A 17,774-nucleotide genomic window follows, 5' to 3' on the forward strand; every position below is an offset into this window, starting at 1 on the left:
CTTTTTACTTGGTATGTGGCGAAGAAGGAAAGGTTTTGGGTAAATATTGCCGCCTTTTATTGACTCTGTCTTTTGATAACCATACAGTTTAATTCGTTTTTAATAGTATATTAACTTGCTTTTATTTATTGTTTTAATGATGTGTGCACTATTGTATGTATTTTTCTCTTTGCACTTTTATGGTCTCTGACCGAAATAAAGTTATCTAATGGAATGGAAAGGTAGGACATGTCCTGGTGTGTGTGACATGTCCTGATAGCGAACGACAGTGTAATTTGTTTATCACTGTTGAAAGGATATCTGTCCCATAGGATAGAATGGAGAATCCTGGGTAACATTTTACGAGTATATCTTCCCATTGGGACAAGATAGAGAAATAGAGTTAGTATGCCTGAACTCAGAATGTAGAAATGCATCTTTGAGTAAAGATGATTTTAACATTCTGTGTTTGGAAAAACCACTTTTAGAAAGTAGGTATTTTCTTGCTCAGTCATCCTATGTGCCTCTGCTGGGTTGTGGAGTGACTGTCTGGCTTCGGAGTGACAGGGGGTGGGGATGTGCATTCTCTTCCTGAATGAGTCAGGGCTGGGCTGAATAGACCTGGGCGGCATTTAGAGTAGTGGGAGGAGATGTCCTTGCACCTGAATTTGTCTGGTCTGCCTTGGACAATGCTGTCTCCACCTCTTGATGGGAAGCTGGGCCAGAGAGAATCAAACTGGTTTGGACTGAGCTCAGACACTCTATGCCCAAGAGAACAAAGAGAAATGCAATATAAATATTGGGCCCAGACCCCAGAACTTTAGAACTCGCTTGGACCAAGGAACCTGCCAAGAAAAAAAGCTGGAAGAACTGCCAGGAGGAGTACCGCCCCTTTGCTGTGTTGTTGCTTTGCTGGGTTGGCCTGTAGTTGCTGCTTCTGCCTTGGGCAGTAAAAGGTCTGGACGGAAGTTTCTTCACTTGTCGCTTGAAATAGAGCTTGCCTCCCGTTTAAAAAGTCACAGAGACAGCAAAGACTTTACTTACCTCTGGGTACAGCTCTGGAACCGTGGGTTTCAGTTGCCACAGAGGGGGAAAGCAGCCAATACCGGCACCAACACCACTGTGGGCTCCATGTCCTGAAGGTACTGCAGAGGGCACTGCCGTACTTTGCACAGCCGCAACCCTAGTCTCACCATTGATGACCGCCACCGAGCCGCTGCTTGCACCGCTACCTGTGGGCACCACACTCAGCACCACCTCTCTTCACTCCGCCGCCCTGGTCTCATTGATGACATCACTACCCTCTGACCTCGACACCCGTGACCGCACCGTGGTTTGGGGGCACTGCTCGTGAGTCACATGGCGCACCTCCCCTTCCCACACCGCAGTCTGGGCCAACCGACGCCAGCTCCCATCAACCGGCACTGTCACTTGCACGTGACCTGTCAGCACTACCACAAGCACCGCCTCTCTCCGCACCGCAGCCCTGGTCCCACCGACACAGCTGGAGGACCGTTACCAAGCCGCTGCCTGCACCGTGACTTGAGAGCTCCACACGCCGAACCGCTACGCTTCACACCGCAATCACAACGGTCCCACGAACGGCCCGCACCGACCTGGTCGGCTGGAACCATAGGTATGTTGATGAGTCTGCTGACACTAACACCGGTCTGCACCGCCACGGTTGGCCGCAACTATTGGATTCTGTTGTTTTCAGCACTGAAGTAGCCCCATATGGAGCTACTGGCCATTAATGAACTGCATTTTAAAGTCATTCTTGCAGAGTGCATACTTTTGATTACTGTATATTGGTCTTTTATCGTTTTGGTCTTGTTTGCACAGAAAAATATTGGTTATTTTTCTAAAATTGGTGTGGTGTCCTTCTGTAGTGTTTTCACTGCATTACTGTTAGCTATGTGTAAATGCTTCACACACTGCATCTGAGATAAGCCTGATTGCTAGTGCCAAGCTACCAAGGGGGTGAGCAGGGGTTATTTCAGCAGTGTATCCCCCTTATATTGACTAAAAGAAAGGGTGTCTATTTTGACAAAGGTGCAAACCATTGCCAACTAGAGACCCCCATTTCTAACAGGTGGTAAGAAGGTCGACATGTGAGATGGGGCAAAAGCAGTCTAGCATCTTGGTTAGAGGTGAAGTGACAAGGCCTCATGGTAGTAGTGGAATCTTTTCAATCTATACTTACCAACACTTGAGAAAAGGTAAGCTGCGACTAGTGAAGATCAGTAGTAAGATGGCTGGCAAATGAGAAGGGGCAAAAGCAGGCTGGCATCTTGGTCAGAGTTGGAGTGACAGGACCTCATGGTAGTTGTTGACAGGTCAATCTCTACTTACCAACACTTGAGAAAAGGTAAGCTGCATGACTAGTGTAGATCAGTAGTAAGATGGCCGACAAGTGAGAAGTGGCAAAAGTAGTCTAGTATCAAGATACCAAGTAGAGTTGGAGTGACAAGGCCTTATGGTAGCTGTAGTCACTTTAATGTCACTTTAGCAACACTTGACAAATGATCAGTGTAGGAAGGTGGAATCTGACTGCATGGTTACCCCCACTTTTTGCCTGGTGTTTTGCTTTGCAGGTTTTTGACTTAGTTTGACTGGAAACCTGCTAACCACTACCACAGTCTATCTGCTTTCTCCATAAATTGGTTGTTCATGTACTTTAGGTACACTCCAGATTGGATTCTGGGGAACCCTTATCAGTCCCCAGTATATGGTATACTATGTACACAGGGCATAGGTACACCAAAGGCCTCTCAGGGGCTGCAGCATGTATTATGCATCCCCTGGGAGACCATTCAAAATTATACAACAGGTCTGCTACAGCAGCCTGTGTACGGTGGTGCATGCACCCCTTACTTAGATATAGGTTCACTATATCCTTATCACTGCACATATAAACCTATCAATCACCCCTATGGCAGGCCTTATCAATCATGAAGGCAGGGTGCTGGGTTTTATGTGAGAGGGTGAGCATGCATGAGCAGAGCCCCTATGCAGCCTTTGGAACCTATATTCCGGGGTTGTTTGTGATGCAGCCAACCATACATACTTAAGTGCATTATAACCTCGCAGCAAACGCTAACTTTAAAAAGGCTGCATGGAAACATGTCGTATTTGGTGTCAAACACCTTGGAATCATACCTCCACACTAGTAACTGGTGTGGGAGGTATGATTCCACCCTATTAGAGGGAGAAATATGACAGCACCGGTACCCCGGTACCAACTTCACAGACCCTGGCATCACAAAATGGCTGCTGCCAGCCACAGACACGAGCCTGCCCTCCTGCTGCTGGATGAAACTCCGGCAGGGGAGGCTGAGCAATAGGTTTCCTGTCACAGGGAGGTGTGACCACCTCCCAGACAGGCTTTAGTGTATTGGGGCTGGGTGGGTGTACTCTGAGAGTGCTTTGATGTCTGCACTGGGGGCACATTTGGTGTCCCTGTGCATAGTCCAACTCAAACCGGTTGCAGGGGCTATCAACCCCTGCTCTGGCATGAAACTGGACAGAGGACATGGGTGTAGCAACCCCTCTGTCCTGACCCTCCCATAGGGAGGGTCCCCAGAGTTTTTCCCATCCCTTCCTTGGGTATAAAGTAGGAACCCCTGGCTACAGGACTTTAGATTTACCTGGACGAAACTCTGCTACAGATACCAAGTACTTAGACTATCTACACTATGCTGGATGACTGAGGAATCTCCTTCGGAGTTAAGGAGTTACTCCCCTGCAAGGCAGGCACCTGAAACGCATCTGACCAGCTTGCATCTACGCAGCTCCTGAAGGACTCCGAAGATTTTTGCAACACAGGAGGTGGGTTCCCATTGTCTCTGAGGTTGAGACTTGTTCTCAGCAACTCTGAGATCTGCATCCCTAATGGGGACTGTGCAACCCGAACCCCTTGGCACCGTGTACATTTGCAGCAGCATCTGCTTTTTGGTGACCCCTGAGGCTGTGCATTGGGCTACTTGTAGTCCAGATCCCCCAAGCAGTTTTTCCACTAAAGATTTCTGGCCTACAATCCACGAGTGTTCCGTGGGCTGGTTTTTTGTGATTCAGCTCGAGGTCCCTTCGTGATCCCTGATCCGTCGACCTGTGGGACCCTGAGAAGGGAACTTTGACATTAAGTGGGCTTTCTTGTTTGCTCCAGACGTGCCCTGACTCTCCATTGCTTGGGGGTCCCCAGGACCTTGCTGGTCCTCACCTAAGAATCTTATTCTCTGACCGCATGGATTGCAGTTGCCAAGGCTTGTTGGTCTCCAATCCGGACACTGACCCCCCAGCACTCGACATCCTTCGTGGGACAGCTCACCTGTGGACTTCTCCTGGTCCCCGTGGCTGCAGAGTCAAGCTTCACATCATCTCACCTGAAACACCCAACATTTTTGGGCATTCATGTATCGTGCCCCTGGTCACTGTGAAGTGACCCAGACTCTGTCCCCTTTGCTTTTAGGTTCTTCTCAGCTCCGATCCAGGCTTGGATCACACCGGACACTTCTCATCTTAACGGCAGCAGCACTTCTTCGCATCACGCCATTGAAATCAACAAGCTTTTCCCACACCACTTGACCCCTATGCACCCGGCTCTAATGGGATAGGTAACACGGGTACCTCGGTACTCTCAAGGGTGCTGGCCTTAGAACCTTCTATGTTCCAAAGAGTTTGCTTGAAGTCCTCTCCTAAGTGTCCTTAATCTTTAAAATTGCAACTGTGACTTTCCCATAGGATTGTACGGAGCTCGGGCCTGTGTTCTCACACTGCACTCGTCCGCCGTGGGTCCCCTGTGTCACTACCTTGGGTGGTTCCTTGGGGTCCCAGTGATTCTACATGCTCTAGGCACTGTGTCTAGTCAAGTCGTGGTTGTTATACCACTTTCTTAGTATATGGTTTGGTCTCCCCCCGGGGCCCACTGTGTATTGTGCTATTTACTGTTGTTCTAGTGATTTAATATTTTGTATCTTGTTCTCTAATCTCATAAAGAGGTTCGTAGAGAGTGCTTAGTAATAAATACAAATATTTTATATATAGCTTGTGTGGTTCTCCTTTCATTTGGTCATTCAAGCGGTTATAATCTGGTAAACCAAGCTGCTTTACATTTCCTTCGAGACTTAGCCTGAAGGCTGCTCTCCATAGCTACCACTAGGATAGCTTTCAATAAAGGTTGTCTTTAACCTAATCATCAATAAGGGTTGTTTGGACTGGTGCAAGGTGCACACTATAACTAGTGGACAGCATATACCAGGCCAACTTACCACAATGAGTATATCATACCTGTTGGCAACATGCATTTGAGATGGGCCATATATTTACATTTGAACACATATGGGTCCTGTATAGATATTTTAATGGAAATACACTTACAGTCGGCATTGCAACATGTGGCATGTCCTGGAGTTGGCTGCATGTGGACTTGTATGCAACAATACACATTGCCATAGACAAACCAACATCTCAGATACTTTGAGTATTGCATGTTGGGAAAGTAGATAGAGAACAGAATAGGGAAAGCAGAGTTGAAAGTATTCAGGGCATTGTGATATTGTGGCAGTTATTGAAGTGTAAATTACCAGAGTCCACTCCCTCCGCTGTTCCTGCCACCCCTCAGTATGCAGGATGGCCAAGACTTTCTTCTCCCAGGGTAAGAGTTGTAATGGTGCGCTGGGAGGGTCATTGCCAGTCCTCTGAGTGTCCAAGTGGCAAAGCACATCAGGTGTGTAGTTTTTAAATCCATCCAATGGTCACTGTTTTAATTTTTTTTTTTTTGCGCCTACTGCGGCAGTCAACTGTCATTTGTTGAGCATCACTGTGAGTCCGCGAATACGACTGTGTAGTTGTAATACACTCAGTGGGAGGACCACTGACCTGGCGACAGCATTGGACGCACCCCCAGCATTACAGACCACCGTGGTCCCGTCTAGTAGACCACAGCAGTCGGCGTTTCAGACACCACAACTCGTAATACGGCAGGTGGTAGATCGGTGGCATATGAGTGGCATGACCTACGCGGACGCGGTTCTCAGGCGGTCGGACCACCGAACTCGTAATAAGGCCCTAGATATTCTAATAAGTACAATATTATTTTTTAAATTTGTAACATTCAAAGGCTAAAATTATAATGCAATTGTTCCTAAATTTTGAACAAAGGTTAAATTCTGCTGCAGTTTTGTAAATCTAAAGCTAAGGACTTTACAATGATCTATGATCGAACTTTATGCCTGACAATGCAGGCTGTTACTTAATAATATTCCAAAAATGCTTTGATTGTTAGATTGACAGTTAAAGAGAAAAGCTAATATTCAATCCTTTTGGAAGGGAGAGGAGGCCAACTCTAAAATGTCATAGAAACTGAGCAACAATTCCTTGCAGTTATGTCTATGAATATGACACAGAGGCTGTGTAATATTAGAAGCCTCGATATTTTTCAAATAATTTTTCTTTAGACTATTACGCAACCATTAATTTCTTTTTTCTTTTTCTTAGGTTATGTATCAAGCTAATCAAAAGAACAACAGTCAGGCCTTTTTAAAAATTGCATTGGTCTGGATCCTGTCATTCCTTCTGTATGGCCCAGCAATTATATTTTGGGAACACTTAAGAGGAGCAAGTATTGTACCGGACAATCAGTGTTTCTCTGAATTTTATTACACTTGGTACTTCCTCCTTGGAGCATCAGCTGTAGATTTCTTATTCCCTCTCATCAGCATCTCATACTTCAACTTCAATATCTATTGGAACATTCGCAAGCGCAGCCAAGCCAGGAGGAGTCGGGCACCCCAAATAAAAATTACTACACAAGATGAGGAGAGAGACACAAATCCCTATACTATATCTGGGCATATACTTTTAAGATCTAAAACATCTAATGCTCCTGAGAAAAGGGTTGATTTAGCCTCCATTAGGTGTTTTTGCATCCAAGGGCCTGCCTTCATTCCAAAAGGGGGGAAGAAACTGGAAAAGAAGTGTTCTAAAAACACCAAACTGTCAAGGGACAAGAAGCTTGCAAAGTCTCTTGTAATCTTAGTGTGCATCTTTGTCATCTGCTGGGCACCCTACACACTGCTTATGGCCATCCGCGCAGCCTGCAATGGTTTTTGTATTAATTCCTATTGGTATGAAATCACCTTCTGGCTTCTCTGGATCAATTCTTCCATAAACCCTTTCCTCTATCCTTTGTGTCACAAAAGCTTCCGGGGTGCTTTTAATAAAGTCTTATGCCGTAAAAGATTTACCAGAAATCGTCAAATGTGACATTTTTATCAATTTCAATATTTTTACTTAAAAATAGCCCATAAGTTTTGGAGAAGACGGAAGATAAACTATGGAAGACTCCATTCCTATTCAACTCTACCAGGTGTAAGATTTCCCTAAATTTCAACCTATGATTGTACTTCCTGCCCGTATCCCGCTGATGCTCTTGGACACAGCAATATTTCTATTTATTTCAGCTCGTTTTAATCCAGTTATCTATTCATTAGTGTGGGTAAATATAATTCTTCCAAAGTAACTGGGCAAAGATGTTAAACTCACATCTTTATCTTTTCCAATTTACTCCTCTACCAAAAGACTACTCAGTGTGTGGGAAAAATCTAGCACAAAAGTCAATTTACAAGTATTCTTTCTGAAATACAAATGAAAGAACTACCACTGATGTTTTCCTTCTTTCTTTTTTTTTTAAATAAAATATGCCAGTACTATTTTCATCAATATTTTTCAGCAAAACTTTAATTTGTGGATATTTGTTCCTGCAATTGGCAACAAAAACTGAGCCCATTTCAGTAAAAGTTCATTACCTTTGTGAAATTGCTGTATAGTTTCACAGGTTTTGCAAAAGCCGACTATTGGCACTTCTCACACTCTGACTTTCAATTACGAATCAGTCTCTCAAAATGAGATCAATAGAAGGATCCCGAAGACTTAGAATTTTGCTATAGAAATTAATGTGCGGGCATTCACATTAAGAATATCTTCCAGGTGGAAAATGTTTAATGCCATAACTGCATTGTTTCATACAACTTTAGCTTTCATCTAAGTCTTGCCACCAAGCACTGCACCAGTGCTTTGTAGCAGTAATAGGGTAATTGCAATGTATTATGGCTTCATTTTGGTATATGGCAGAAATGGTCTGTAATACATTGAAGTAACAAAGGGCCCATGTACTAACAATGTATTCGCAAAAGGTGGGCACATATTTCACATTCACTTTTTGCAAATGAGAATGTGTGAACCAACCTATGCATTATTAAGTAGGAATTACAACTCAGAGTGGGTCGCAATCCACCCTTCCCCTGAGATAACACACAAATTGGAACTTAATCCAATTGGATGCCATCAGAGAGATGGTTGCTGCTGAGGTGCACAGACTGCGATGTCTGTAATTACAATAAAGTGAACTTTTTTCTTAAATGCAGTCTGTTTTCCTTAAAGGTTGCAGAGCTGTATGTTTTTTAAAAAAGTTTGTTTTTAACATTCACAAAGGGGAAGGGGTACCCAGCCAACCCTTCCCCTTTGCAAATGGGTTGCCACCTACTTTGAGGAGTTGTGTTTTTTGATGGTCTGCAACCAAAATTGCGGTTGCAAACCTTTGAAATATTGCATTGAAAATCGCAATTTAGAAAGGGCACCCCAAGTATGCCCCTTCCACATTGCGATTCATTTTGCATTTTTAAACCCCTTTTACAATTCAATAACCATTTACCATATCGTAAAATGTACTTAGTACATAGTAAAAAGCCATTCACTGACATAAACTTAGTTAATCATTTCTATTGACTTTTTCAGCAACTTTTTGCATATGTTAAATCTGCTTCTAAATATTGCTTGCAAATGTTTAGAGGAGAGTGTGGATAATTTTACCACTCATTGCAATACCAGAAAGTTATAAATTAGGCCATTAGAACTACAAATAGAGCCTGATTATCAGTTTAGCAGACAGAGGGCCCGATTCACAGAGCTAACTTAAGACAAAATCCTAAACTTACTACTTTTGGTATTCACAAAAGGCGTTTAGTAGTAGTAAAGTTAGGATTTTGTCTTAAGTTTGACTTAAGACAGACTTAAGACAGACTTAAGATAGCCTTAAGACAAACTTAAGACAAACTTAGGACAGACTTAAGACAGGCTTAAGACAGACTTAAGACAGACTTAAGACAGTCTTAAGACAATCTTAAGACAAACTTAGGACAGACTTAAGACAGACTTAAGACAAACTTAAGACAGACTTAAGACAGACTTAAGACAGACTTAAGACAGACTTGAGACAGACTTAAGACAGACTTAAGACAAAATCCTAACTTTACTACTACTAAATACCTTCTGTGAATACCAAAAGTAGTAAGGTTAGGATTTTGTCAAAAGTTAGTTCTGTGAATCGGGCCCAGAGTTACTCTGTCACAAACGTGACGGGTATCCGGTCCACCAAATTACAATTCCATTTATTCCTATTGAATTTGCATTATGGCAGACAGGATATTCATCATGTTTGTGATGGAGAATCTTATCAGCCATATTCGTAATCAGGCCCTTAGTGTATTTGTGAAGCAGAAAATGTATGAACTAGATAAGTAAGTACGTAAATGTACCAGTAAAGTGTTGTGCTAAATTGTCAAAGGATTAACAGAAGAAATGGGTCCTAGGTCTTTGTGAAAAACAATTGAGGTGTTGGATTGCTCTAAGATCTGCCTGAAACTCATGCCTGGCCTAATAAATACAATAACACTGCAGAATTATGTGACCTTTACTTTGCACTATGGATTTTATTTCTATTGTCTGGGGGATTATACCAATGGACAATGTGTTTGAAGTTTATGGGACATTTGTACCTTAGAAACTGGGACAGAATAAAGACTACCATAACTTCATTCAAGATGCTCTTCTGAGTTCATGGAGGATGTCACTCCGCTTGGCTCACCTTTCCAGGCCACTCTATCAAGAATGGATCATCTACAAAGCCATAACGACTGACATCTCTGTGTATCTGGCTAAAAAGCTTGCCATCTTAACTGGCTCCCTGAATATCTGCAGCCAGGACACCATCAGACTGAAGACTAAGATGTGGAAGAATGAAAAATCAAATCAGCAGGCTTTCTCTATCTATGCACCAAGGGGCACATTTATGAATTTTGTGGCGCAGGGCAGCACAGCAAGTCACCTTGCTGCGCTGCCCTATGTCACAGGGAAAGGGCAAGAATGCGCCATATTAATCCAATATGGCGCATTCCTGACTTTTGCCTTGCGCTGGCACTGTTTTCGTAGCCTAGCACCTACACTGGCACTCTTGCACCATGGTGCAAGGGTGCCTTTGTTGTAGGCAGTATTGTTTTTGTGGAGAAAGGGGCACCTTCCTTCCCAAAAACAATCCAGAGAGGCTTTTTCCTTTTTCTATGCATGTTGTTGAATGAATCGATTAAGATATTGCTCCTTGTTACACCTCACCTGGCGAGGCGTATCTTTTTGGCGCATTCCCAGGTTTACAATGTCTTGTAAATCCATGAATGCATCAAAAACCATGAAAGTTGCATGGGAACACCCACGCAACATCCATGGAATGCCTACCCAGGGCAGAGTAACACATCGATTTACGCTGCATTGCGTTAGTCCAGATTTTTGGAGCCACTGAAAGCCACACAGAGTGGCTTTGCATGGCTTAAAAAATCTGACTTGAGGTTTGCATCACGATTGCACCATGTTGCATGGTGCAAGAGCATCACATACCGGGCCATAAATATGACCCCCAAGTTTCTGGAACAATATCCCTATGTATATCAAGACAGCCTACTTGATTTTTGAAATACCTGAAGAAACACTTTGTTATAGAACTTTATATTGTGAGACAGTAAAAACTCAACTGCGTCTTTGCACAGCATCCTGGCCTAACTTCACTTGTTGATTGTGTTCTGCTTTGAACCCTCTGCAGCGCTCCACAGCTTTTCAGCTAGGTTTGCACTGCACACATATTGCACACATACTAGTCATTCAAGAGTGGTAATTTGCACCTACACCTGTAACCATATTTTGAATTATCTACAGTCTCGCAAGAAAGCTCTCTAGACACCAGGTACAGCTTACAAAAAAATGTACGGGATGCTGCTGCCCACCATGGGCATAGCCATGCCCCTACCCCAAAATCAGCAGCAACAGTCTTTCTTCCCCCTTTGGGTGAAGGTGGGGCAATTATTCCTAATCTGCACCCACCCCCCCCCCCACCCCAGGTGCCAGCAAGCCCACTAGGCACCAGAGAAAATTTTAAAATAGGAACATGTAGGGCCGGGGCTGCCCACTATGTGCATGGCCATACTCCCATCTAAAAAAGGCAACATCAGTCTTTCTGCCCCGCTCCCCCCCCCCGAGGAAGATGGGGGTGATTGTCTCCAATCTACTCCCCAGGTGAGAAGAAAGCCCATTAGTCACCAGGGAAATTTTGCAAATAAAATGTACAGGTATGAGGGCTACCCACCATGGGCATGGTCAAGCCCCCACCCTACAATGGCACAGACAGTCTTATATGTGGCAATTACCCCCAATTTACCCCTCCATGGGGGCAGAAAGCTCACTGGAAACCAGGGACTGCATTTATGCAACAGTTTGGGGGGAGGGTCTTCCTGGGCATGGGCCCATGCTCTCCCCACCCCACAACCCGATAGGCTTTCTGCCCACCCCCTGGGCAATGATAGGGGTATTTACCTCAAATCTGCTCCCCCAGGGGCAGAAAGCACAATAAACACCAGGGATTTCAAAACGGAGCCAAGACAAACAAAAGGTGGGGGCAGCCCACCCTGACATTGAGCCATACCCCACCCCAGAAGGGGTAATAGAGTCTTTCTGCCCCCGGGGGCACAGGTAGGAGGTTTGTACCACTTGGGGAGGTTCCACCCAAATACTTCTCCCAGGGAGGGAAGAAAGTCTATCTGACACCAGGAATTTTGCATTTGGGCCAAAAGAAACTGGTGCAGTGTTGCACTCTTGTTTGTCTTATTTGGGGGTCAGGGTGTTGCCAGTGCCAGAGCGCAACACTCGCACCACTTTGTTTTACTCCAAAGGCAAAGTCCCTGGTGTCAGGTGGACTTTCTACCACCTTGGGGACCAGTTTGGGGCAACCTCCTAAATTGGGACAAACCTCTTATCTGCCCCCAGGGGGGATAAAGACGTTATTGCTTCTTCTGTGTTTGGGGTATGGCTTGATGCCAGGGTAGGCCACAACCTCTCTTTTTTTCTTTTGGCACCATTTTTTATTCCTTAGTGTGTAGTGGGCTTTCTGCTCCCTTCAGGGGCAAATTGAAAGCAAACCCCCCTGTCTGACCCTGCAGGGGCAGAAACACTGGTTCATCCCATTTGGGGTGGTGGTACGGCCAATGTCAGTTTTCTGCTTCCCAGCCCCACCAGGGCCAGAAACGGGGTTTGCCTTCAATTGGTCCCCGGGAGGGACAGAAAGCCCACGATTCACCAGGAAATTCAAAATGGTGCCAAAATAAAGAAAAAAAGGAGGGTGTGGCCTACCCTGGCATCAAGCCATACTCCTGCCTCAGATAGGTTGGTTCCAATTGGGGAAAATGCCCCAAATCTGCCCCCCAGGGGTAGAAAATTCACATGCACTAGGAACTTACCTTTGAGCAAAAGAAAGTGGTGCAAGTGGTGCACTCTGGCATTAGCCACATCCCCACCCCAAATGCCACAAACAAGTCTTTCTGTCCCCACCGGCGCAGGCAGGAGGTCTGACCCCAGTTTACCGCTGGGGCAAAAAGCCCACTGTATGGCAGGAATATATATTTTAATGGAGTGGTCTGACCCATTCTAGCATCAGGCCCACACTCATTCCTAAAGACTCAACAGTTTTTCTGCTACCCTGCTGACTAAAGAATCCGATCCCAATGGCAAGCGAGAAGACATGTGATTCTTCTGGGTATTGTTTTTACATATGGGCCAGGAGAGTGTGGCTAACCACCAATATTGTCATACTTGTAATAGTGAATGGATGCACTTTTTGGGCTTAGGTTGGCTGCTACCTGGGAAAGCCTACCAGACCCAGACAGTTCTGAAAACTAGATATCCGGGCAGTCCAGGGTGTGCTTCCTGTGGATCCCACAATATTTTCTTATCCACAATGCCCTGCAAACCTCTAACTTGGGCTAAAAACACACATTTTCCTCACATTTCTGTGAGGAAAACTTCTGGAATCTGCAGGGACCCACAAATTTCCTACCACCCTGAGTTCCCACATATCTCCCGATAAGAATGGTGCCCCACTTGTGTGGGTGAGTCAAAAGACTATGAAACAAAAGGCCCTAAAGCGCTATGTTGATAGATAAGCAATAGAGGTAGCTGCAGTAATTGGGGCCGTGCTGTGAAGTCACCAAAGCAAACCTACGAACCACTGATATTTTTTAAAATAGACAATCAGGGGATTCCAGGGTGGGGTGCCTGGCATGGATCCCATGAGATTGTCCTTCCCGCAATGACATGCAAACCTCAAAGTTTTCCTGAAATCACACATTTTCCATATATTTCTCTGATGGAAACTTCTGGAATCCTTAGGAATCCACAAATTCCTACCACCTAGCGTTCCCCCACTTGTGCCCATAAAATGCTGTGCCACTTGTGGCTGGGCCTAGTGCTTGCAACAGTAATGGATCAAACCAAGGTCAATGGGAGGTCTTGTGAGGGGATTCCCAATGACCTCAGTTTGATCTGTTCCTGATGTGAGCACTAGACCCAGCCATACATATGGTATATTCAAGTATGTTTTCTGTATGCCAGGGAGTCCACTTGTCTGCTAGTTCAGCATTCATCTAACCAGAAGAAGAGAATCCAATGATTAGCCTGCATTCTGTCACATATATCCACCCCTAGGGAAATTCAGCTCCCACATTCTGTGCCAATCCTCGTTTTTCAACAATACGTCTTGACAGTGAGTCCAATGAGCTTATAACTTTCACTGAGAATGTTGTTAAATTGTCATCTGGAATCAGATTGATCAAAGATAATTCTTCTAAATGAAGGTCAGGAGTGACATAAGTATCAAGAGTAATAAATATAGGACTTGCCTTTAGCTGCTTGTGATTGGCTCATGGTCATCAGGATAAGTGAGCCATTGTAGGACCTTTCCAGCTTTATTGAAGCCAGGCCTGTGAAGATGTTGCTGCTGACGATGATGATATGATGAGGAGGATGATGATTACAGAGAGGCAGAGGAGTGGGAGCAACCGATTATGGGTTAGGGTATGGTGTTGTTGAAGGGAGCGGCCACATAAAGGAGGTTCCAGTCCACAGCAATATTGTTGCCTTCAACTGACCTCTCAAAATTCTTAATGGTCTGATTAAGCAAAATTATCCAAGTTTAAGCTCACGCTTAGCTACACATCAACTGGTTTGGTGTTACATGATACACGTAGTTTGTTTTGAGTCCTGTCCAGAGGGGGTAGGTGTAACATTAAAACATCAGCATTAGATATTCCTTTAACCGACCTACTTCTATCGGGTGATGATGTGACCATTAAGGAGAAAGGAATAATTTTATGTTAATGACAAAGGTCTAGGGAGCAGTGATCTCGTCTCTTGCTTTCATTGACACATTGAAGTCATATATTCCCAGATTATATGGAACTTATAAAAAAATACCATGAGACCCCAAAACTCAGTTAATATTCTTATTCGCAAACCTTCTATGGCAGGGCAAAACTGGAAACCAAAAGCAGCCCTGGCAAAAATGCCCAAATCTGACCCGCCTATTCAACTCTCTTTCCAATGATTCTCTATCTCTCTCTCCCTCTGTCTCTCTTTCTCTCTCTCTTTCTCACTTTCTCTGTCTCTCTCTGATTCTCAATCTCTCTCTCTCTCCTTATGCTCCACTGTACTTTCTCTAGTAAACCACAGGGAGATTGACAGAATTACATTAGCGGAGGCCTTTAAGGTTCAAATGACAGAAGCCAATGGATCCAGCACTTCAATAGGATAAATTGTCAATCTAGCCAACAGTGCTGTTATTTAGTGGTATCCATGTAGGGTGAGGAAAAGGGAATGAAGGGGTAATTCAATAAGTAAGTAAGTAAGTCTCCTGACTAAAAGTCTGTTTAAAGATCAGGTGGTCTGTTTTGTGCTTCAGATGTGCTTGTTGCAAGCAGAATGCATGTTGTGGTAATGCTTGAATCAGTGGTACTCAGGGTAGGTATATGAGAAACACAGAGCTCAATTCACAAAGGTAAACTTAGACCTCAAGTCTAAGTTTAGACCTGAAGGGGCCAATTCACAAAGGGCCTCCTCACTTGTGGTAGAGGCCCCGCAGTCATGGAGGGGGCCTCGCACTCATGGTAGAGGCCCTGAAGTTGAAGAGGGGGCCTTGCACTCATGATAGAGGCCCCGCAGTTGTGGGGGAACCTCGCACTCATGATAGAGGCCCTGCAGTTGTGAGGGACCTTGCACTCCTGGTGGAGGCCCTACTGTCATGGAGGGGGCCTCACACTCATGGCAGAGGCCCTGCTGTCATGCAGGGGGCCTAGCACTCGTGGTAGAGGCCCCGCAGTCTGGGGCCTCACACTGGCAGTGGGACCTCCACAATAGGTAACTGCAGTGTGGAGATCCCGGCACAAATGTGGGGCCTCTGCCATGATTACGAAGGCCCTTTGTGAATACGACCCGAAGCCTATGGCCTGATTTTCAAAGATATACTTAGACTTCAAGCCTAAACTTAGACTTCAGGTCTAAACTTGCGTTTGTGAATTGGAACCGCAGCCTTTAGCAACTCTGAACAAAAATGTACTGGCCCTGATGTAGCATCGCACTCATTCAGTATTGCAAATGTGATGTGAGGTGCAGTGTCGTTCTCAAGTATGAGATGTGAAAAGAGGCATTAACCTGACCATGAACAAAGCACCTGAGGTCAGACCCCAGCCAGCCCCTGTACCTTGAACACAAACTGCATTGGTGCTTGTAGTTCTGCTAGCTGGCGTCTCATTTGTAATCCTTAATGCACATTTTAAGGTCTGAACCTTGTTCCTTGGTGCCCAACGATATATCTCTGTTAGTTTGCGATATATCTCAATTAGCTTGCGATATATCTCAATTAGTTTGCGATATATCTCACTTAGCTTGCGATATATCTCAATTAGCTTGCGATATATCTCAATTAGTTTGCGATATATCTCAATTGGTTTGCGATATATCTCAATTAGCTTGCGATATATCTCAATTAGCTTGCGATATATCTCAATTAGTTTGCGACATATCTCAATTAGTTTGTCCGGGAACGTAGGTAGAAGGAGGGTAGGTACCCTCACCATGCTAAACTCCCTCCATCTTCCCGCCAGCTGCAGATTGGGGCAAGATGGTTATGCAGCTTATTGTGGGCAAGATATGAAGGGGATTTACAATACGTTGGCTCTGTAATGCAGAAAGGATAAATAAGTGGGGCGTGGGCAATTTGAAAGAATGTTGAAGAGGATGCAGGGGAACGTACATACTCATGCACCCTTTAAAAAAATTGTCTAAAATTAGTCCAATGCCGAGATAGGGTTCTTGCAAAAGTCAACAGAAGTTTTAATAGTGTTTTACTGAAATCCTAATCCAATTGGCTTGGTCGGTACATAATACTTTCCAGATTAGGTAAAATGATGTCGGGGTCCCCTTCAGCAGAGTAAATGGAAGGGGAGCTCCATGGGTGAAAGGTGCAAACGCTCACGTGGTAAAAGAGGTGCTTACACAAGGCAAGTCTTAGCAGAGCCGGCTTTAGGGCAGTGGGGATGGTGCTGCCGCACCTGGCGCTGACTTTGGTAGGAGTGCTGTTTTTAAAATAACTTTTTGTTTAAAAGCATGTGAACTTCCTTGTGCGTTCAGTAGTTTTCAGGCAACAATAAAAATGCCAAAACAACTGTTCCTACTGGTGAGAGATCGGAATGTTGTCTAGTGGCCGTTTTGGCTCATTATAAAGTAGCACAGAGGGTTAAGGTACATGCTGCAAAGAACGTGTACCATGCAGATCACAGAACTAAGTGTGAGTAAACTATGAGTAGCGGTATAAAAATGAAATGTATGTCATAGCTGGGCTATGGAGAGATAAGGTGCATAATTGGAGAGTGATAGTGAGGGAATTCATGGAGAAAGAGGTGCGCCACCAGCACTAACGCCTACCCTGTCCCCACTTACATTCAAGGGACAATATTTCAAACCCCCTTGACCCAGGCCCAGGAGAGGGCTAGAGGCCGGAGGTGGAGTGTGCCTCAGCTCAGGGGCCGCTACTTCTGTATATCCTGATTCTGGAGTGAGTGAGTGGATTTCCATATGGGAATCCACTTGCTCTTGTGAAAATGTGCTTAACTATACTGACCTCTCTGGAGGATATTTGAGGATTAGGAATGAAAGATGGGAAAAGTATTTGGAATACCCAAAGAGATTAACAGGTGTTCACAAACATTTTCTTCACGTTTTCCCAAGCTTAAAATACATTCAAATACACTGTCACCAAAGGAGAGGAAAAGTGCTTGCTCAGGGTGAGTTGGGGGATGAAACGACCTCCATATTTAAGGGACATACAGGTGAAGACGTTCCTTAAGAGGGTAAAAGTTTCTCTGCCGAAGAAAATTGGTTAATATTTTTCAAAAAACATTGTATCCCTAAACTTAAACTGGCAGATTGGCTGTCCACAAACAATCTAACTGAGGTAAGGAAATCTAAGATAGTTTTACATTTCAAGAGCCAAACCATATGGCCTTTATGAACAGGTTCTTCCCTTGCTTCATGTAGGGAATTGAACATCTGATTTTTAACTCTGTGCTGGCTTGTCTCTTGTGAAGTAG

The 17,774-nt window shown here is 44.5% G+C and overlaps 1 protein-coding gene across 1 annotated transcript in view; it reads left to right on the forward strand.

Annotated features, from left to right (window-relative positions):
• Positions 1 to 17,774, forward strand: part of LOC146831446 (histamine H3 receptor-like) — a 175,068-nt gene that overhangs the window by 150,919 nt on the left and 6,375 nt on the right. Inside the window, exon 3 of the mRNA XM_085603916.1 lies at positions 6,475 to 7,087. Within this exon, the coding sequence (XP_085460042.1) occupies positions 6,475 to 7,087 (613 nt within the window). The remainder of the gene's footprint in view (positions 1 to 6,474; positions 7,088 to 17,774) is intronic.

The sequence above is a fragment of the Triturus cristatus genome, chromosome 5_1, assembly GCF_964204655.1.
Source record: "Triturus cristatus chromosome 5_1, aTriCri1.1, whole genome shotgun sequence".
Taxonomy (NCBI): domain Eukaryota; kingdom Metazoa; phylum Chordata; class Amphibia; order Caudata; family Salamandridae; genus Triturus; species Triturus cristatus.